General features: G+C 32.1%; 1 protein-coding gene across 1 annotated transcript; it reads left to right on the top strand.

Moving 5' to 3' along the window:
* Positions 1-7938: 7938 nt before the first annotated feature.
* On the top strand, positions 7939-13283 carry LOC149233957 (uncharacterized). Its single transcript, XM_089368104.1, has 3 exons — positions 7939-8066; positions 8193-8916; positions 9051-13283. Exons 1-3 carry the CDS (start codon positions 7939-7941, stop codon positions 13281-13283), a joined length of 5085 nt encoding a protein of 1694 aa, XP_089224230.1.
* Positions 13284-22833: the final 9550 nt, after the last annotated feature.

Here is a 22833-nt window from a genome sequence, read left to right as displayed (position 1 = left end):
TAATATTAATAGAGATATTGAAGCCCTGCAAAGTTGTGGTTTTGGTTGAAACCATATCATGGTAAAAGTCTGTACATAATAGATGGAAAAGGACACTGGGCTATAGAGCATCATCATTTTTTTTTTTTTTTTTCCTAAAAATATTTCATCTTTATAAAAAGAAATGTCAATTATTTGAAATCTTAAAAAGGAAATTTCAATAACCAAAACCATATCATGGTAAAAGTATGTACACAAAAGATGGAAAAGGATACTGGGCTATAGAGCATCATCATCTCAATTTTTTTTCAACCCAAAAATGTATACAATAGATGGAAAAGGATACTGGGCTATAGAGCATCATTATCTCATTTTCTTTTATTCCTAAAAATGTTTCATCTTTATAAAAGAAAAGTCAATTAATTGAAAGCTTAGAAAAAAATGTCAATTAATTGAAATGATAAAAAATATTAGATTTATTGAAATATATTTAAATTTTGAATATAAATTTAATAATATTTTTGAAAATGAATGTAAAGATAATCTAAATGTTTTAAATTATAGAATTGGAAATTTTGAAAAAATATATAATAATTAATATGAATTTTATTCATTTTTATTAGAATATTGCAATATTGTTACTAGGTATATTAGGTTTTGATAGTTTTATATTTATTTGTAAATTTATATTCGTTTAATCGCTATATATTTGTTATCATATTTTAGATTTTTTAATTAAAAAAAAGTTAAAAATAAATCTTTTAAGTTTTTTTACTGTATATATCTATGATATACGTTTTAAAATATGAAAGATCAGAAAAGAGTGTTGGGTATTTGTAAAGTAAAAATCAATTAATAATATAAATGTTAATATAACTGTTAAAACATATTTTTAGTAAATGATGATGATGGTTAACGTCCACTGAGACCAAATAATGATCTATCGGACCTAAAAAGACAAATTATTTATTTTGATTTAAGATTTTATTCCTATGCTCAAAAAGCTTGGAGAGAAGCCTCCCGAGATCACTATAATTTTGGCATTGTAAAAGGCTAGGAAGGTCAGTATTGTAACAAAGGTTGTGAAATTGAGATCTAATGTGGTTGTATGCAGGGCACTCTAAGAGGAAGTGGTTTTCATCCTCGATGCTCCCATTCTCACAAATATGGCAGATCCTTTCCATCCATGGCGTTTTAGGAACTACCCAGCGGCCAGTTTCGCTATGGAGCTCATGAGAATTCGTTCTAATCTTTGCTATATTAATTTTCTTTTTTGAGCTAGTTAGAATAGAGAGATACTTTTGATCTTCAAGGGTGGGGTTGATGACCTTCTTATAATAACTTAATTTTCTTTTAGACACTAAATCTTTCTCACACCACAATTTTTCTTTGAACTTAGAAGTAACAATATCTTTAATGTTATTTATGTTTTGCAAAGCATCATTCTCATTGATCTCCCAATAGTTTAACCAGGCCCTTGTGTCCTTATGCCATCCTCGGTTAAGCCTTAGGTGATTTTGGCTGGAATTTAAAGCTAGCTTAGGAAGTCTATGATTGTCTATGTTATTGAGCTTGTGCTTGTACATCAGAAACCTGAGCATAGCTAGGCTCTCAATAGAAGAAAGACCTGCTTCTATAAGGAGAATAGGATAGGGTGTATTACTTTTAATTTTCAGGTTATAAGTTATAAAACGCTTCTGGATTTGCTCAATCTTCCTCCATGATTCTCTGGAGATGCTGCAGCCCCAAACTTCACAACCATATAAGATAACAAGAGTGACTAAAGTTTCAAAGAGTAACTTCTTTTTATCCCACATTACGAGGTTTGCTGTTTTACAATTATTTTCAAGACCAAAATAAGCTTTCCATCCCCCATTGATCCTTTTCTCAATGCTATGGTTCCAGTTGAGCTTGTGATGGATATCAATTCCTAGGTACTTGTAAGAATACACTTCCTCCAAGTTATTATTGTCATACGTAAAATTAGCGCAAGTGTCCTTCTTAGATTTGATAATCATAACTTTTGTTTTGTCTGTATTAACAGTCATACCCATGGTAGAGCAGAAATCCTTAAGAAGCTTTATGATTGAATCTTTTAAATAAAATATCTTTATTTAAAAGATTCAATCATAATTTAAAATAAAATTAAAATAAATAAGGCATATTTATAAAAAATATTTCACCATACGTTAAAAGAAAATAAAAATAAGCTTTATTTATTAAAAAAACTTAAACTTGATTTAAATGAATTAAAAGAAATTATTAAAATATAAATAATAACATTTTTAACCACAATTTAAAATAAATTAAATTAGATTAATATATATTCATTAAAAAGATTTGATCACAATAAAATACAATAAAGAAATGGCCATGGGGTTTGGTTTAGTGGCAAACGAATGATTTGCTAAGTCGTTTGTGCAGCTATGCAGGTCACGAGTTCAAACCCCAAGAATACATAAGGGACATTCAAGGTGGCCTAGGCAGACCCTCCTAGAGGTTATAGAGGTAGCCGATGGGATTTGACCTGATTTGACCCCGTGTAACACGAGTACGATACCATCGTCGTTGTCGATTCCTCTAGTATAAAATAAATAAATAAATAAAATACAATAAAGAAATTAAAATAAGATATATTTATTAAATTAATTATTAAAACAGGGCCAATAGGAGTGGGAGGGGTCTTTTTTGGCCCCGAGGAGCAAGCAAAATTATAGTATGCCTAGGGATTAGGTCAAGTAACAAATAGGGAGGCGAAATATCTAACATTATGGAAAGGGTTTGAATTGGCAGTCAGAAGGCAATTTTCAAAGCTTATGGTCTTTGCGGTTTCATCACTCGCTATTAGACAAGCCTTATACATTGATTGTCTCACAACAGAATCACCCCAATCGTTGCATCAGATATCTAGTTTGATCTAACAATTTGAATATTTAGAATTCCATCATGTGCTAAGACACCTAAACTCAATTGCAAATACCTTAGCCAAAGTAGGTTCCAAACTAGAACAAGGTGTGTTGGAATTGAACTATAATAGATCCATATTATGCGCCATCTATATATATATATATATATATATATATATATATATATATATATCTGTGTGTGTGTGTGTGGATTATGTTTGTCGTTATAGTGAATATATTGCATATTATGAATCAACGATTTCCTTTGGCAATCTCGCAATCCTCAAAGGTCGTCATGAATGCTATCAAGGCACAATTAATGCTTAGGTCCTGGATTTAAGGCTCCAGTCATGGGTGTCTTAGTTAGTCTCAACACTTGGCTTATAATTCCTATCACTCGCATGCTTATGAGACTAACATTTTTTCATTAACACCAGGAAGCATTTACAGTGTTATAGGGCCTTCAAATTCCATGCGAATGAAAACCACCCTTTGTATCATTCTCAGATATTAGGAAACTTTAATCTCTGCAGAGAGAATGTTGGGTGTGTAGCATTTGCAATTATGGGATGGTGTTTCCTCTGGCTATTTAAAGTGTTGATCCTTCCCTTTGGAGATACCACCAGGGACTAGTCTCAAATCACAATCTGTTGTGCTCTCGACTCTGTTTAAGTGCAATTGGTTAGCTTCTCGGGGGTTCTCCTTCAGGAAATATAGTTCCCTACACATGATTCACATGGAGTTTAAAGGCACCACCTCCATGGCCTTTGAGCAAGAGCACACTCGTCAATTGCTAAACAAATTGATGGAGGTGTGGGTAGGCCTTTTGACCTCCCTGAACCACCAGAGAGAGGTTGAAGCATTGGAGCATTCGTCCTTCAAATTGATTTTGGATTCTCAAATTCTCTTCCTCAGGGATCAAATGGATCAGATGCAGAGTGAACTAAACATGGAATTGTTAGTTCTCCATTGCCAACTTGAGGAGCTCCATATCAGACTCAACAAAGGTACCAAGTTGGCCTTGGATGCAATGAAGAATAACTGAGGATCTACTCAAGTATGTGGACAACAAGGCCTAGGGATGGGCATATAGGAGTGACTCAAGTTATTCTTGGAGTATGGTGTTAGTGTGGCTGAAGCAAACATTTAATTGTTAACTCCTTTACATTTTTTAAGTGATATGTTATGTTACTGGGGGTTTTAATCTAAATATATGGAAGTCTTCATTTATGTTTACTTGGGAAAAAAGGTTATAGTAAAAAAAAATGTTATATGGGTGGTTGAAAGTAGTCCCATTTTGCATATTGTTAGAATGTAGTTTCTCTTTTGGAATGTCGACTTGCATATAAGGTTTCTGACCCATAAACCATCTTTTCATAATATAAAATCTACTAGTTTCCTTGATTTTTTTTATTCATATATCTATATATATAAGTCATTATTATAATGATTTAATTAAAAATTTTATTTTCTAGAATTTTCAAAATTAATAAATAAATAAATTAACATACAACCATTATCTATCTATCTATATATAAAATAAAATAAAAAAATCATTATAAATTAATTAAATTTTTTATATTTTAAAATTTTCAAAATTAATAAAATAAATAAATTGGAATACAAGAATTTTTTAAATTATATATATATATATATATAACATTATTTTAAAGGTCTTTTTGTTCTAATAAAGTAAAATATATTACATATAATAAATATATAATGTAAGTGTTACATTTTCTTTATAACAAATATATGCAATAAGTGTTATATATCATGCCAATATTTTTTGAATTATTTTTTTGGATTTTAATCTTTGGATTCTAATCTTTGGTTACTATCAAATGTTTTTTTAGCATTTGTAAAATATAATTTAATATAATTTTGTTCTTAGAAAAAATCATTTCAATATTAACTATATATTTTTTATATTAAATGTAAAATGTATTTTAGTTTTTGAAATAAAAAGATAATCTAATTATTTTTAAATTTAATATTAAAATTTATAATAATAAAATTTATTATTATAAAATTAGAAGATAAAGCCAATCCCATTTTTTAATTTTTTTATATGAAAAATGATAATTAATAATAAACATTTTTTATTTCAAAAAATGAAGATATGGTCTGGAACACTGAGATTTACGATTGCAACGTAAAAATAATTCAATAAGCATGGTCAAAAGGTGATATATATATCATATGGATCTTAAGTATATATACTATGCATCTTCCCTATAATAAAAATAATTCCATAAGCATAGTCAAAAGGTGATATATATATCATATGGATCTTAAGTATATATACTATGCATCTTTTTTATAATAAATATGTATATATATTTTAATTTTAAAATGTATAAAAAAGAATTATGATTTTTTTTTATAAATTTTATAATAATAAATATATTAATATTTGTTTTTTTAAATATTAAAAAAAGATATAGTTTGATTATTTTTACAATTTTAATGGAGAAAAAAGTAATCAGGAATTACCTGGTATGATATTGACATAATTCTGAAGGAATTTTTGGAAATCCATGTTTAGGTTGTATAATTTAGAATTTGAAGTGTTCCAAGATTTTTGAGAGAGCTGAATTTATTTTCATTATTAAAAAACAATTAAAAAAAATAAAAAATAAAAAACAAATTCCCCGACAAAAATAATGGTATTTCCCATTATAAAATATAATGAATGCAATCGTGTCGCTGTCGCTGTCGCTCTCAAAAAAATTGACGATATAATTTCGAAGCTGTGAAAAAGACGATGCCGCGTAAGCATAGCCTCTATGGTTACCGAATTGTGTGTCGGTAGCAATAATATAACAATATTTAGAAAGTCAAAGGGGACAACAAATGCATTATATAACACGCAACTTGCCTTATGATGATGGGGTGCTAGTGCTACTCAACATGTGGTCGGTTGATAGGCAGGCGCAGTGGATGGATGGATATTCATATTGATTTTAATAATATATATTGTTTTCTCATGGGAATGGGTGATATTTATTAATTAATTTGTTGAGATAGAATTCAATAAGTAAATGGTTTATCATGTCAAAATTTGCTCATCAAATATAATGAAATTTTCTTTCAAATCTTCTATGATTCTTCACTCAAATCATAAAAACTAACCATGAAATTGTCCAAATCATTAACTTTGATGATGTGTTTAATTTTGAAATCATAAACCTATGCATAATATGATTTTTTCTCATAATATGATTATTGTGAGAAAAATTAGTTGTATACCTTTTTCCCAAAAGTGGAAAATTTTATTTTATAGTCCAAGGATTTGAGGACATTCATTATTGATCGTTATGAAATTTATTATGGATGGTTATTGTTTATTTAATTATGTTAGAAATATAAAAATTTGGATAATGCTTTTATATGGATGTAAAGTACTGATGGTTATTGTTTAGTTAATTATATTAGAAATATAAAAATTTGGATAATGCTTTTATATGGATGTAAAATACTGATGGTGAGAAGAAGAAAGTGTGTAAAGAAGAAATTGAGAGAATGACTTCTCCAAGTTAAGGGAATGTACTTTTCCTGTCTTCAAATAATTAGATAGATATTTCTCACCAACCATTACATGTATTTATGTTTAGGTTATTAAATCAAAAGTGAAAAATGTGATTTAGTTAAGACATATTGTGAGAAAATAAGAATTATTAAGTTGATCAGATAGCAATAAAATATTAGTAACCTTCACAACTCTTTTTCCTCTTTCCTACTTTTGCACACATATCCACCCTCATACTCTTCACAATGATTTTGGACCCTTATTTTATATTTCATAGTGATTTTGGACCCTTATTTTATATTTCAACAATATAGGAACTATAAAATTGACAAATCGACTCTTATTTTATATTTCAAAAATATAATAACTATTAAATTGACAAGTAGCTCTAAAATATTACTTTCCTTAGTTCTCTCTTTTCTCTTTCTTACCTTTGCACACAACTCCTCTCATGCTCTCACTAATGATTTTGGAATATTATATTAATATTTCAACCACAATTATTATAAAGTTTTGAGTGCTATCATATGGTTTATAAAAAGTATATTTATCACATTTACATATTTAACCATTTATCAATAAATTTTCACTTCTAATTTTATATTAGATAATTATGTAAATTTAATATTTAAAAAATTTAATTAATTTTAACAGTTTTAATTAAAAATTAATAATATAACTATAAATAAAATTGTTTTTTCATTACTTAAAATAATTTTTAAATTTATAAAATAAATTTAAAATTTGGATAATTCTAAAAAAATCACATAAATTTGGAGAGCAATTTTGTCCCAACAATTAGACTTGTAGCACGAATATAAAATCGAACGGGGAGATGACGAGGGTTCACGGGCGCGTTTGCAGGCTAGGGTAAATGGACAGGGCAGCAAACCAGAGCTGCAGGCGGAAATCGCGGGGCAGAACTCGGAGAGCAGCGCAGCAGGCGGATTGAACAGGTCAATTTCGGAGCATAAACGAATTAGGTAGTAAATCTTCAGCAGAGGAAAGAGGGTAAACATCAAAAGAATTAGAGCTGAGGAGGAAATGGAAAATCGGCAGGGGAGGGGAGAGATCCCCTCCTATAAAAACGTTGTAGCAGGTGAGACCAGTGCAAGCAGAACGCAGAGTAATCTGAAGGAGAGTAACGCACCAGTGATGGGTAACCTATGGCAAATGAGGATGGGTGGGAAATGTCTTCCAAGGGCACAAAAAAAACCTAGGTATGTCATACCCAGCAACAAACTTGAGGAATATAACAGCTACATGAAGGACCATGCTCTAATATGCAAGTTTGTAGGGTATTGGCCAACTGAGAAAGAATTGTACAGGTGGATCTATCAAAGGTGGAAACCAAAAGGACATATAGATCTGAAACTGGGAGCAAAAGGGTTTTTTACAGCCATCTTTGCGAATCTGGAGGACAAAGAGAGGGTTTTTGAGGAAGGACCGTATTTTATGAATAATGCGGGTCTGTTTATGAAATACTGGGAAGAAAGATATAACCCTGAAAAAGAAAGAATGATGGCGGCTCCAATCTGGGTTAGATTGTTTGGTTTACCAGTGGAATTTTGGGATCCTGAAATACTAGAGGGGATTGGGAACACAATCGGGGGCTTTGTCAAAATAGCAGAAGCAACAAAGAGAGGCAAGTATACATCATATGCAAGGCTATGTGTATACATGAATATAGCAGAGCCCCTTCCAGAGTATATTGAGCTAGAATATCATGATGAAATCTGGCAACAGCCAATAGACTATGAACATATTCCGTTCAGGTGCCGAAAATGCCATGAATACGGTCATCTATATAGACAATGCCCGCTGAATAAGGAGGAAAGGTTCGATAGAAATCAAGAAGAACAACAAAGAGAAACAGAAAAAACGGAGGAGGCAGATAGGGATTTTCAGCAGGTTATAAGAAGGAAGAAACAAGGCAAAGAAGGCTCCAAAACTAAGACACAAGAAAAGCCCCTTAATACAGTGAGTCAAAACAAGTTTAAAATCCTCCAAGAACAAAACGAGGATTATGAAGTGGATTTGGAAGAAGAAGAAGATCTTGGAAATACGCCAATGGAAATAGTTAAAGAAACAAAAGGAAAAGAAACAGAAATGGGGAAAGTAGCTGAAGAAGAGGCTGTGGGAAGGTCAGAAACAATAGCAAACCAAACCCAGATGGAAGTGGAAAGCCAGAAGGAAAATGAGGTGGAGGAAGAAAAAATTATGAAACAATTAATTCAGGAATGGAAAAATCTGGATAACAGATTCATACCAGAGAGTCAGAAAAAACTGTACAAAGAAGCATTCCAAAAATACAAGGAGAAAAAAGGGGAAAGCATGGATAAACAGATAACCATAGCAAGTGAACAGGAGAATAGTCAGATGGGAATGGGCGGTTCTGGCAAAAACAACAGGAAAAGAGGACGGAAAACGTTGAGTGAAACCATTCAGACTGTTGGAGAAACGCTGATAAATTCAGGCAAAGTGATACCTCTGTCAGAGGTATTCTTCCCCCCCCTCAAAAATTTTAAATGATTATCATCAGCTGGAATATTAGGGGTCTGAACAGTAAAGGAAAACAGAGGTACATGAAAGAGAAATTGAAAAAGGATAAACCGAGTATCATGATTCTTCAGGAAACGAAAATTACTGTGCAGCAGTTGGAAGAAATAATCAACAAAAGTAAGCTTCAATACGCAGTTATGGGGCAAGATGCTACTAGATCTGCGGGAGGAATTGCAATTTTGTGGAATCCAAACGAAATAATCCTAGAAGGCTGGACCAGTATGACCAGAATCCTTACAGGCATTGGCAGAATAGTAGGAACGAAAGAAAGGGTAGTTATTTCAGGGGTTTATGGCCCACATACCACAGGAGAAAAAGAAAACTTCATCAAAAACTTGCAAGTAATTCGAAAAATTTATCCAGAGTCAGCATGGATTATAGGAGGCGATTTTAACTTAATCCGATCCCTAGAAGAGAAAAAGGGAGGAATAAGAAAATCAGATCAATACATGGAAATGTTCAATGATATGATAGATGATTTAAGACTTGTAGACATTCAAACCATCAATGGAATCTGCACCTGGAATAACAGGAGAGGGGGCAAGAATCAGATAGCATCGAGACTCGATCGCTTCCTAGTATCTGAAGCCATTATGAACAAGGACGTTTTCGTTGAAGCAAAGATCATGCCATCTCTTGGTTCTGACCATTGGCCTATCAGATTGGAAGTGGATATTAAAAGGAATCTTGGAAGGAGACCCTTCAGATTTGAAACTTTTTGGTTAAGGGACCCGGGATTTATAAAAAAAATGGAAGAATGGTGGACGCAAAGTACAGTTCAGGGTAAAGGAAAAATGCATACATTCCAACTGAAACTTAAAGAGTTAAAAGGGAGAATCAAGAAATGGAATAAGGAGGAATTTGGTAACATTATGGAGGAAAAACAAAAGTTAGAGGGAGAAATGGAATCACTGCAACAAAAGATAATATCAGAAGGCAGGACAGAGGAGAGCATTAGAGAAGAAGGGATAATTCTTGGAAAATTAGAGGAAAGGCGAAAGCAAGAAGAAATTTTATGGAGGCAGAAGTCAAGAATAAAATGGTTAAGGGAAGGGGAAAGGAACACAAAATTCTTCCATCAGGCAATGATACAACACAGACAAAGAAACAGGATATTATCCATAAAAGACCAGAATGGCGAAAGAATAGTTGAGCAAGAAGGAATTGAGCAAGTGCTGGTGGAGCATCACAAAGATATCCTAGCTGAGCCACTAGTGGATAGATCGGAAGCAATAAAGGAAATATGCTCGGCCATTCCACGATTAGTTACAGAAGACCAAAATAAAGCTCTGATGAGAGCTGCCAACTTGGAGGAGATAGAAGAAATAGTAAAATCCATGAAAAAGGGTACAGCTCCAGGTCCGGATGGTTTTACGATCGAATTCTACCAAGCGGGATGGCATTTTCTGGGAAGAGAAATCCTAGAATTGATAGAAGAATCTCGGATGAACCAGAAGGTATGGCCTGCCATTAACTCTACCTTCTATGCTTTGATTCCTAAGAATGATAATTTAGAAGACGCTAAGGGTTTTAGACCCATTTCACTGTGCAATGTTATTTACAAGATAATAACAACCTTGATCGCCAAAAGATTGAAACCCCTGTTGGACAATTTAATATCTACTGAACAAACTGGTTTTGTCGAAGGTAGACAAATCCTAGATGGTCTAGTAGTAACTCAGGAGGTTATCCATTCATTAAAAATGAAAAAGCAAAAGGGCATGATGATTAAATTAGATCTGTCGAAAGCATATGATAGATTGAATTGGAAATACTTGGAAGAAGTCCTGGAAAGTTTTGGCTTCAGCAAGAGATGGGTAAAATGGATTCACAGTCTAATTACAACTCCGAATTTCTCTATACTTGTTAACGGAACCCCCTCAAAAACCTTCAATGCATCTAGAGGAATTAGACAGGGAGATCCATTATCTCCGTTTCTTTTCATATTGGCAGCAGAGGGCCTGGGTAGATATATTAAAAAAGAACGAGAAGCGAACAAAATCAAGGGCTTGAGGCTATGGGGTAATGACCTGCCCATAACCCATCAGCAATTCGTTGATGATATTATGTTATTTGGGGAGCCAACTGTTAAAGAAGTGAGACAGCTGAAGAGGATTTTGGACTTATTCGCAGAAGCCTCTGGCCTGGAAATTAATAAAGACAAGTCCTGTGTATTTATATTTAACACCATGGAACAAATTAAAATTCACCTTACAAGACTGATGGGCTTTAAACAAGGAGAGCTGCCTACGAAATACCTGGGGAATTTACTGGACTTCACCTCCAAAAAATTGAAAAACTGGCAAGGAGTTTTGGACAAATTAAGAAACAGAATGGCGAATTGGGCTTTTAGAACTCTAAACGTGGCAGGAAGGGTAGTGTTGGCGAAATCAGTTCTCCAAGCCATTCCTATATATCCACTGTCGATAATGGCTGCTCCATTAGGAGTTTGTTCAAAGATTAGAGAGATCATGAGAAAATTTATCTGGGGAGGGGCGAACCAACAGAAAAAATGGGCCTTAGTTTCTTGGAATCACCTAACAGAGAGGAAGGAAAAAGGAGGACTGGGTTTGCGCGACCCGGAAAAACTCAACAAAGTGTTAGGAGCGAAGCTCTGGTGGCGATGGTTAAGAGGGGGTAATGACCTGTGGAAAGCCATATGGAGACTCAAATACAATATGCCAGACACAACAGTGGACATTCTGAGACTGAGAGAAACCCCCAAGGGTTCAACAATTTGGGATCTAGCTCGACAGAACAGAGATATAGTTGAAAGCCATGCGTTCTGGGAAATACGAGGAGGTGAGGAAGCTAACTTCTGGGATGAAAAATGGCAGCAAAAGGAAAAAATGAACAGAATACAGACTGTCCAGCAGTTACAGGAAAAAATAGGGGGAAATCGAAAATGTGTCAAAGACTATTGGAAAGATAATGAATTGGATGGAATCTGGAGAAAATGGATAGAACCAATTGAATGGGATAGCGAGCTAAATCAAGAGCAACAAGAAGCTTATATGAAAGAGGTGGATTCCAGGAAAATAAAAGCTCGAACAGGAAGGGACATTCTTAGATGGGGAAACTCCACGAAAGGATCTTTCACCGTCAAAGAGGCATACTACTTAGCGGACACACAGGCTATAAATGAGGAGAATCAAGAGTGGAAGATTATTTGGGGAAGCAATTGGTGGCCGAAAGTTTCCCTATTCACATGGCTTGCAGCTAAGAACAAGATCCTAACCTGGGACAGAATTCAAAAAAAAGGCTTCAGAGGACCCTCAAGATGTTGTCTTTGTAAAAACGAAGAGGAAACCCGAAATCACCTCCTAATTAATTGTACGTTCACTAGAAAATTATGGATGGACACAAGAAAGATATTTTGTAAATCTGAGATAGTTCCCAGAGACATTAACGTAATAATTTTTCAATGGAATAAGGAGAAATTCCAATGTAAAGTTGTTCGCAGAGCTTGGGATCTTATTGTAGGCTTCGTGCTATGGATGGTATGGAAAGAAAGGAACCGTCGGATATTCCAGGACAAAATAAAAGATTCGGTAATTATATGGAGGCGAGCGGTTAATCTAATGAGGGAAACAATCTTGGTGGAGAAATGGGACGCGGAGGACTGGAAGGCTAATCAAACAGAGGAGGGGATCCTAAACAGTTTAAACTTAAAGTATGAAATGGTATATCATAAGCAGGACAAAAGGCATAGCGCGCGAGCCCAAAATTCAGATAAATTTATCTACCCCAGGGATAATTTCATCAAATTGAACTTCGATGGAGCATCGAAGGGGAATCCTGGCAACGCTGGTTTCGGAGGTATCTTTCGCGATAGTCAGAAGAAGGTAAGGTGGATTTATGCTGAATGGGGCGGGGAGATGACGAATAATGAAGCTGAACTTTGGGCGATTCACCAGGGGTTAAGAATCGCAATCAGAAATGGCTATACAAATTTGGAAATAGTAGGTGATTCTCAGATCGCGATTGAAATATTGAAGAAACTTAACAACGACAGAGATTGGGAACGAATTACCAGCAGTTGGAGAACTGCCGGAATTGTCCAAGAAATAGCGGATCTGCTAAAAAGGATAGATTACAAATTATTTAACCATGTAAGGAGGAATGGGAATCGCGCGGCCGACTTCCTGGCGAATTGGGGTTGTAAAGGACGAAGCAGCATTGTAGACAGCCAATGGACAGCGGTGCGATCCAGCAGAGATTGGGTAGACCTGGCAACGATTATTAATGACGATCATGATCAGGCAACAAGCGAGAATTCCAGGACTAATGAGTTGGATAGATGAGTGGGACTGGAGATCCCGGACGATTAATGCAGGTCAGTATGGACAAAGGAATGACATGATGAAAGCGCACAGTGCAGTACACCGGTGGCGTGTGTGGATGGCATCACAGGATCGTTCCCACCGCAAAATAATTAATGCATGCGATCGGAGAGGGCGGTGGAGAGGCATGTCAGAACCTCAAATTGGAAATGATAAACAAGGAATGGGGGCCAGGAAAGGCAACCTCCCGGAAAATAAATGGCGGCAGTACATCGCCGATATTGTGGCATACATTGATGGCAGAAAGGTAATAAGTACCCAGACTGGTAAGGGAAGGCAGCAGGTTAGTCTGTTTACAATACAGCGCGCAAAGGCTAGAACAGTGTTGAGACTGCGAGACAGGAAAACTTTTATCCTGCACCAGAACATACCTCGTGACATAATTAGAGAGAGCATGGAAACCAGGATGAGGTCAAGGGCGGCGGAGGAACTGACTATTGCAGCTGACAAAAACAGAGACAGGAAAGGCAAGGCTGTTGCGAAAGAGGAGCTTCCGGCAGAAATCTTTGAGATTGAGAATGATTCGGAGGATGAGGAACCCCGTCGCGAAGCAAACAGGAAGTATAAAGCACAGGGCAAAGCTACAGGCGATTGGGCCAACCCGCAGTCTGACGAGGAACAGCCAGCACCACAAGTGGAATGCGTAAGAAGATACGGCAGGAGAAGAGGTGGTAGGGGAGCGGGAAGCAGAACGGATACGGGAGGCAAGAGAGGTAGGGGGCAGAGCAGGAATGAAGGGGACAGAGGAGAGAATCTGAAGCAGGAAGCGGGACCAGCCAAAAAAACAAGACGATCGATAGAGAAGAGAATTCACCAGGCTGAGAGGGCCTATCAGCAGAATACAAACCCAAAGGTCAGAAGAATTATTCAGAATTTGGAGGAGGAATCTTTACAAGCCCAATCTGATTCAGAGATGGAGGATTTGGAATTCTTACTGCATGACCCAGGCAACACCAGAAGCAGAATGTCTCTGTTCAAGCAATCTCTCCACATTTACTGGGTAATGAAAAGGTTATTGGCAAAGGCATTAGAACAAGTTGCAACTGAGATGGTGGAAATAGTGCAGGGAGGCCCCGAATTGAGAAGGGAACTGAGGTTCATCCACATTTCTTTAGAGATGCAAGAGAAGAAACTGGATGAATTACAGCAGCTATTGAAGGGAGAACATCAGGGAGCAGACAGAGGAGCAAACCAGCAACTTGCAGCCGAGGATGTTTGAGAAAAGATATGTATATGAAATTACATAGTCTAGATAATTATAGTTTTTTGCATGTTCTAGATAAGGAAAAATGCTTTATGCAGATCAGTAGGATTAGGAATTCTCAGGACTGTTTAGTTCATCTTGCAGGGATAATCAGACTTTGGTCCTTTTATTTTTGGTCGGCCATTAAAAAATTTAGATGGCTAAAATACTCGGTTTCCCCACGAGGGCGAGTTAATGTTTTTTGATACTCTGTACTGTTTTGTTTTCTTTATAGTAATAGAAAGAGATCCATCTCAGCTTAAAAAAAAAAATCACATAAATTTAACAACTCATTACCATTTCAACAATTTTCACAGACTTTCCAACCAAACTATTCAAAACTATATATAAGAAAGAACAAACATTTAAACTACATGTGGTTATATTCTTTATCACTTCTTATCTCTGAATTTTAGTTTATTTGTTTTTCGTTTATCCTTATACATGGATATGGGTTCCATTGTTTTCACTTAGGACTTCAAATCTATGACATGCTATACACATATCTCACTTACGCTAGCGGAGCATTTGGTTGGGGTAAACTGTTATTATTTGAGATTTTTTTAGTTAATATAAATTAAATTTTTAATTATAGATTGTTAGTGTATTATGAACATTTTTTTTTTTAGGAAGTTGATTTGGGATATATGTTTGTGAGTTTTTTTTCTTGATATAATGGATTGATAATGATATAATGTTTTATATAAATAATATTTATTTTTATTTAGTATTGTGAATATTTTTAGGAAGTTGATTTGGGATATATTTTTATGAGTGTTTTTTTTTCTATATATATAATGATTGATAATGATATAATGTATTATATAGATATATGATATATGAAATTTAAATGTTTTTTTTTATTTAATATTTTATTTTTAAATATTTTTATAGTAATATAAATTTTTTTGGATATTTTTATTTATAATATATATGGGAATGATGATATAATTATTTAAAAAGGTATTTAATGAGAATAATTAATGCAATGCGGTTATAATTATTAAAATTTATGTGTTGAGTTTTAAAAATTGTTTTCTTTTTATATAGGTTTATTTTTTATTCTCAATTATTTTATCATTTCTTCTTATATTATTAGACTTCTACTCTGAGTTAAGAGTTATTTAAGCTATGTAAGAACATTAATTAGGTAAAAGTTCATCGTTATTTCAAATCTAGACTTTTTACTTTATAAAATTGTTTTGATTAGATATAAGCTATCGAATTGTGCACAACTCCTATGACATTCTGTAGCTAATTTGAAGGTTCTATAGGTTTCCATGTGTTAATATAAGTTAGTAGGATCATATACATAGTTGCCAAATGTCGCTAAGATGGTGATTCACCTATTAGCTACAGGTGGAAATTCACACAATCAACACATCATTCAAGTCAAACTCTCAGTCAAATTAGTTATGGAGCACCTATAGGAAGTAGAATATCAAGCGAGTGAGATTCAAGGACATAGATTCGATGATATGATGAAGCCCTAATGAATCAAGGATAATGATATGTCCTTTCATGATTTGCTTCTCCAATAATGAATCATGGGAAGGAAATGTTTTATTAGATTTAAAATACTGAGATGTCACTTTAGCTCTAATTTCCAACCATAAGACTCTCAATCTAGTTATGATGTAAACTCTATCAAATGCTTCAACTGGAAGTGAATGGATAACTTTTGAAGTCGATTTATCTTTGCAAACACTATTGTATTGAAACTTTGTTAACGCACTTTAGTAATAGAAAACTCGGTTATGGTGCTTTCGTAATCCTTTTTTGTTGATTTAAGTTCGTATTCTAAGGTTTATAAACACTTGTACATCTCATGAGGGTCCCCTAAAAAGTATGAGACAACATAATTTAGTTTCTATTCAAAAGTTATTTAATTCGTTATACTCTATTTTCATTCATGGTTTTAGATCAATCTTCTATTTTATTTAAGTAGTATAGCTTTCATTCACAACTTTAGTGTTGTCTTTTATTCACTTATTTGTTTTCTTTGCACAAGTCAAATGCTTGAGTAAAATTGAAAAAATAACCAAAAACATTTTAATTTACTTCTTGATTTGCTTAGTCTCAGATTTATAGAGAATTAGTCATGAATGGTTCTAAATTGAAACACATAGATTAGTAATCTTAAGTTGCCTTGATAAACACAATTTCATTTTAATCATTTATTTATTGCTTTAGAATAGAGTGCCTTTGTTTTCCTAGTACAAGAGTCTACTATTTTTCAAGAGTTAGAATCCATCACTTTCATATAACTATAATATACTGTCCTTCTAGAATTAATATTTATTACTATCTAGAATAGACGTTATGATTTCCATAACATAATTCATTAGATGAAGAACTTAGAATAGAATTACGTTAATTTTCCTATAATAGAATTTTCATTCAATATATTAAAGATTTCATTTCTTTCTTGTTCATAATTTATTGCTTTCTTTAGATATCACTCCTTGAGAAAGAAAGTGTGTGTGTGTTCATTTGGATCTCCTAATGAATAGGATTTTGTTTTAAGCTTTGCAATTTCAATTCAATAGAATTGATTTCTTTTTATCAACAGTTAATTGCCTAACATATACAATACACATGTGCTCCACAACAATATGAATCGTGGATTGATAATTTAATGTAAGTAATTTAAACATCAATTAAATTACCAAGCAATATGATAGGTAGTTGGTGGGTAATAAAGTTGTTTGTTAAATAGTTAAACAAAATAATATAATAATGAGGATTAGTTGGTATAAACCACGAGATATACCAATGATGAAAACATATATATACACACATGAATATTATTGATGACATCTTGAAAAACCATATATTAGCAAATAAACAATTAAAGATAATCCTTAACTTTATAATAACAAATTGCATTTACACAATAATTAACACATAAACAGAGAGAATCTTTAAAGTAAGGGAATACCATTAAATGTTCATTTTTTAAAATAATCACTTCACAATCTATCCCTATGATTCTAATAATGTATAATACAATGATACTTATGTGTATATATATTTTCTCATGAATATATTCTACGGGGTATGCTAAATATCCCTCATTATTATATTATTTCCTCTAACTAGTGGGCACATTTACTACCTACAAACTAATTAGTGGGTCATTCCAGGATGATGCCCACATTACATTAATTAATATCCATGTGTACCTTGGTCACTACTCCCTATCATCCTTAAATATATTGGTAATGATTATAGTGATTAATGTTTGTTAAGCCCCAATTTAGTTTATCAAACTTTAACAAAAGTAAAAGAATCTAAAAATATTTAACTTAAATATTATGAATTCAATCTTTAATCTACTAAATATTTTTCATTAATATATTTTAAAACCTTTTATAATGTTATGTGGTTATATATTAATTGTTATGTGGTTATTATTATATAATATATATATATTAAAAGTTATTAATTAATTAATTTTATATTATTGATTTTAACATTTAATAATTATTAATTTTTTTCCCATTTTAAAATTATTGTTTTAACTAATGTATAAACAAATATATAAAATTGTTGATGATTTTATTATTGATAATGATGATTGATAGAGATGGTTAAGTTTAAGTTTCTTAGAAACATTACAATTTAATGCACAAAGAAAATTAATTAGACTATTTCTTTTCTATAATATATTTTTTATAATTAAATAAGTGTATATGAAAGTATTAATGTTAGTGTGTTTTTTTAGTAATAAGAAATTAAAGAGTAATTAAGTTATGAAATCGAGTAAAGTTATGTCTTATGTTATTAAGGATGAGGGGAGTTAAAAGGAAATGATATTCATCCTCAATTTTCTTTGTATTACAAGTTTTATAAATTTGTTCATTCCAAGGTGTTTTTTTAGTCCATTAGACATACTCATGATTTAGATTGTAGGTGTCAGTCTTGATTTTGACAATATTTTGTTCTTTAATCTCATAATTTTGGAAAAAAATTCTTGTCATCCACATAAGGACTTATAAAATTTTTGTAATATTGTAATTCCTCTTATTAATGGTTTTGTTGGTAATGGAGGTCTCATTTTTAAACTTTAAAAAAAAAAAAAAAAACACTTAATTTAGTTGTTGATGTTGTTGATTTTATTATCTTCTTTCATGGCCAATAGTTAATCTAACCTATAAAACTCTTTCCCAACCTATTTTGAGCATATGATGGCTTATGGTCATGATAAAATAAATACCAGGAAATCTTCCATGGAAAATTTTAATGGATGAAATATTATATGTAAATGTAATATTTTGACTACAAAGGGGTTGAATCCAATGGAAAAAAGCAAGGTTTTTTTCAAAATTTGGCAGGTTTCAATGTCAAAAGGATTCTTACCCTAAAGTACACAAGGACATCTTGAAGTTGTGGTTAAATGTGTGGTTGAACCAAGAGAGAATATGTGAATGGTCTCATAACCCATGCACACATAAGTGGATCAAAACCCACCCACATTTCCTTCTTAAGAAAATAACCAAGAAGAAGTAGAATAATAAGACAAGGTGTTCTATTAAGGCATTCCTTGTGCGAAGGTCGCAAATCTGAAACCCATTGGGTACAAAATGTATACTTTATTACACACAAAATTGTATTGAGCACTCCATATTAATAAAATAATATTACAAAATATAAATACATGAAACTTTGTCTCAAGATAGACAAACTATCTTGGACACACTATCCTTCAATTTAGTAAATATCTCAACCTCACACCAATCTAGGAAGTTTCTAGCTGCAGAGAATCTCTCACATCCAACTAGGCCTCGAAAACCTCCTACAAACTAGGAACATAATCTCTACATAGAGAACCATCTCTACCTAATAATGGCCAATAATCAAAACAACCAAATATGATCACACATATGAGAGAAGTAGGATTTACATACTCCAACACTCACCCTTAATGTCTACTTGTCATAATATTCATATACTAAGGTATTCAATGTCTTCCCCTCTACAAAAAATGTTTCATTATGACTTGAAGAACCTACTCAAAAAAAGTCTACCTTGGTCCATCTCGATACTTTCACACCATACCTCAATCATGCAGAAATCATCAAACTATCAACATCTATATAAAGGAACAACCATCCACTAGAATTCATAAGTACCTAACCATTGCAACCATTGGTCTATTAGGATGTCCTTCATGTTAGAATTTAATTAACAAAGCAATGAAATACACAAATATTGCAAAAACACAAATACAAAAACACATAAAACAAGAGAGACACAGATATACGTGGTTCACCCAATTTGGGCTATGTCCACGAAGAAACAACCAGTCCTTCCTTTTATATTATCCAAAAAAATGAAGAGATACAACCTACAACAGATCCGTTGTAATTTCCTCTTCGCTCTCACATAGTCTCCTCTCTCTTTCTCGCTCCGAATAAGAATACACAGCCACAATACAATTCCATCATATAAACATTGGGGGTGCCTTCTAGGGAAAAAAAAACTTAAATTAACATAACTTCTACTATCAGATCATCCACCTAATGAATGGCCCATATTGACTACGCAATTACAATATTTTACAAGGCAAATTTTCATCTATTTTTAGTTTCGAGGGCATTGCCCCTGAACCCTCACTAGGGGGGGCTCATAAAAGTCATCGTTGCCCCTCCATGGACCCCCCTAATGACAATTAAATGAGTAGTGTTGTTTCCCCGTTATGAACCAGGATCCAATGCGATTGAAGAAAAAACATTTGGGTAATCAGGAAGATAATCAGGCTCCACACCCAACAATCTCCCACTTGGAGTCTGATTATAGAAACTGCACCGTTACTTCACTTACTGGACAATGCTTCCACTTTGGAACTGAATGTTTCTCATATTCATCATCATACTTGAAGACCAATTGAAACTGAGCAAAATCTCAGTTTCTCAGGATTCTTTCAAATCTTTTATGATTCTTCACTCAAATCATAAAAACTAACCATGAAATTTTCCAAATCATTGACTTTGATGAGTGTTTAATTTTGAAATCCTAATCCTATGCATAATATGATTTTTTCTCATAATATGATTATTGTGAGAAAAATTAGTTGTATACTTTTTCCCAAAAGTGGAAAATTTTATTTAATAGTCCAAGGATTTGAGGACATTTATTATTGATCATTATGAAATTTATTATGCATGGTTATTGTTTACTTAATTATTTTGATTATTTTCAAACTTTAAATATTAATTTTATTAGAAATATACAAAATTTGGATAATGCTTTTATATGGATGTAAAATACTGATGGTGAGAAGAAGAAAGTGTGTAAAGAAGAAATTGAGAGAATGACTTCTCTAAGTTAAGGGAATGTACTTTTCCTATCTTCAAATAATTAGATAGACATTTCTCACCAACCACTGCATGTATTTATGTTAAGTTATTAAATCAAAAGTGAAAAATATGACATATTTTGAGAAAATAAGAATTATTAAGTTGATCAGATAGCAATAAAATATTAGTATCCTTCACAACTCTTTTTCCTCTTTCCTACTTTTGCACACATATCCACTCTCATACTCTTCACAATGATTTTGGACCCTTATTTTATATTTCACAGTGATTTTGGACCCTTATTTTATATTTCAACAATATAGGAACTATAAAATTGACAAATCGACTCTTATTTTATATTTCAAAAATATAATAACTATTAAATTGACAAGTAGCTATAAAATATTACTTTCCTTAGTTCTCTCTTTTCTCTTTCTTACCTTTGCACACAACTCCTCTTATGCTCTCACTAATGATTTTGGAATATTATATTAATATTTCAACCACAATTATTATAAAGTTTTGAGTGCTATCATATGGTTTATAAAAAGTATATTTATCACATTTACATATTCAACCATTTATCAATAAATTTTCACTTCTAATTTTATATTAGATAATTATGTAAATTTAATATTTAAAAAAATTAATTATTTTTAACGGTTATAATTAAAAATCAATAATATAATTATAAATAAAATTGTTTTTTCATTACTTAAAATAATTTTTAAATATATAAAATAAATTTAAAATTTGATAATTCTAAAAAAATCACATAAATTTAACAACTCAAATTACCGTTTCAACAATTTTCACTGACTTTCCAACCAAACTATTCAAAACTATATATAAGAAAGAACAAACATTTAAACTACATGTGGTTATATTCTTTATCACTTTTTATCTCTGAATTTTAGTTTATTTGTTTTTCGTTTATCCTTATACATGGATATGGGTTCCATTGTTTTCACTTAGGACTTCAAATCTATGACATGCTATACACATATCTCACTTACGCTAGCGGAGCATTTGGTTGGGGTAAATTGTTATTATTTGAGATTTTTTTAGTTAATATAAATTAAATTTTTAATTATAGATTGTTAGTGTATTATGAACAATTTTTTTTAGGAAGTTGATTTGGGATATATGTTTGTGAGTTTTTTTCTTGATATAATGGATTGATAATGATATAATGTTTTATATAGAAATATGAAGTCTAAATATTTGTTTTTATTTAGTGTTGTGAATATTTTGAGGAAGTTGATTTGGGATATATTTTTATGAGTGTTTATATATATATATATATATATATATATATAAAATGATTGATAATGATATAATGTTTTATATAGATATATGAAATTTAAATGTTTTGTTATTTAATATTTTATTTTTAAATATTTTTATAGTAATATAATTTTTTTTTGGGATGTTTTTATTTATAATATATATGTGAATGAAGATATAATTATTTAAGAAGGTATTTAATGAGAATAATTAATGCAATGTGGTTATAATTATAAAAATTTATGTGTTGAGTTTTAAAAATTGTTTTTTTTTATATAGGTTTATTTTTTATTTTCAATTATTTTATCATTTCTTCTTATATTATTAGATTTCTACTCTGAGTTAAGAGTTATTTAAGCTATTTAAGAACATTAATTAGGTAAAAACTCATCGTTATTTCAAATCTAGGCTTTTTACTTGATAAAATTGTTTTGATTAGATATAAGCTATCGAATTGTGCACAGCTCCTATGACATTTTGTAGCTAATTCGAAGGTTCTATAGGTTTCCATGTGTTAATATAAGTCAGTAGGATCATATACATAGTTGCCAAATGTCGCTAAGATGGTGATTCACCTATTAGCTACAGGTGGAAATTCACACAATCAAGACATCATTCAAGTCAAACTCTCAGTCAAATTAGTTATGGAGCACCTATAGGAAGTAGAATATCAAGCAAG

The sequence above is a fragment of the Pinus tabuliformis genome, chromosome 8 (assembly GCF_031772625.1).
Source record: "Pinus tabuliformis cultivar Carrire ecotype Pingquan chromosome 8, CPIR1, whole genome shotgun sequence".
In the NCBI taxonomy this organism is placed as follows: Eukaryota; Viridiplantae; Streptophyta; class Pinopsida; order Pinales; family Pinaceae; genus Pinus; species Pinus tabuliformis.
The sequence above is the reverse complement of the archived record's forward strand: the minus strand, read 5'-3'. Positions and strand labels throughout refer to the sequence as shown.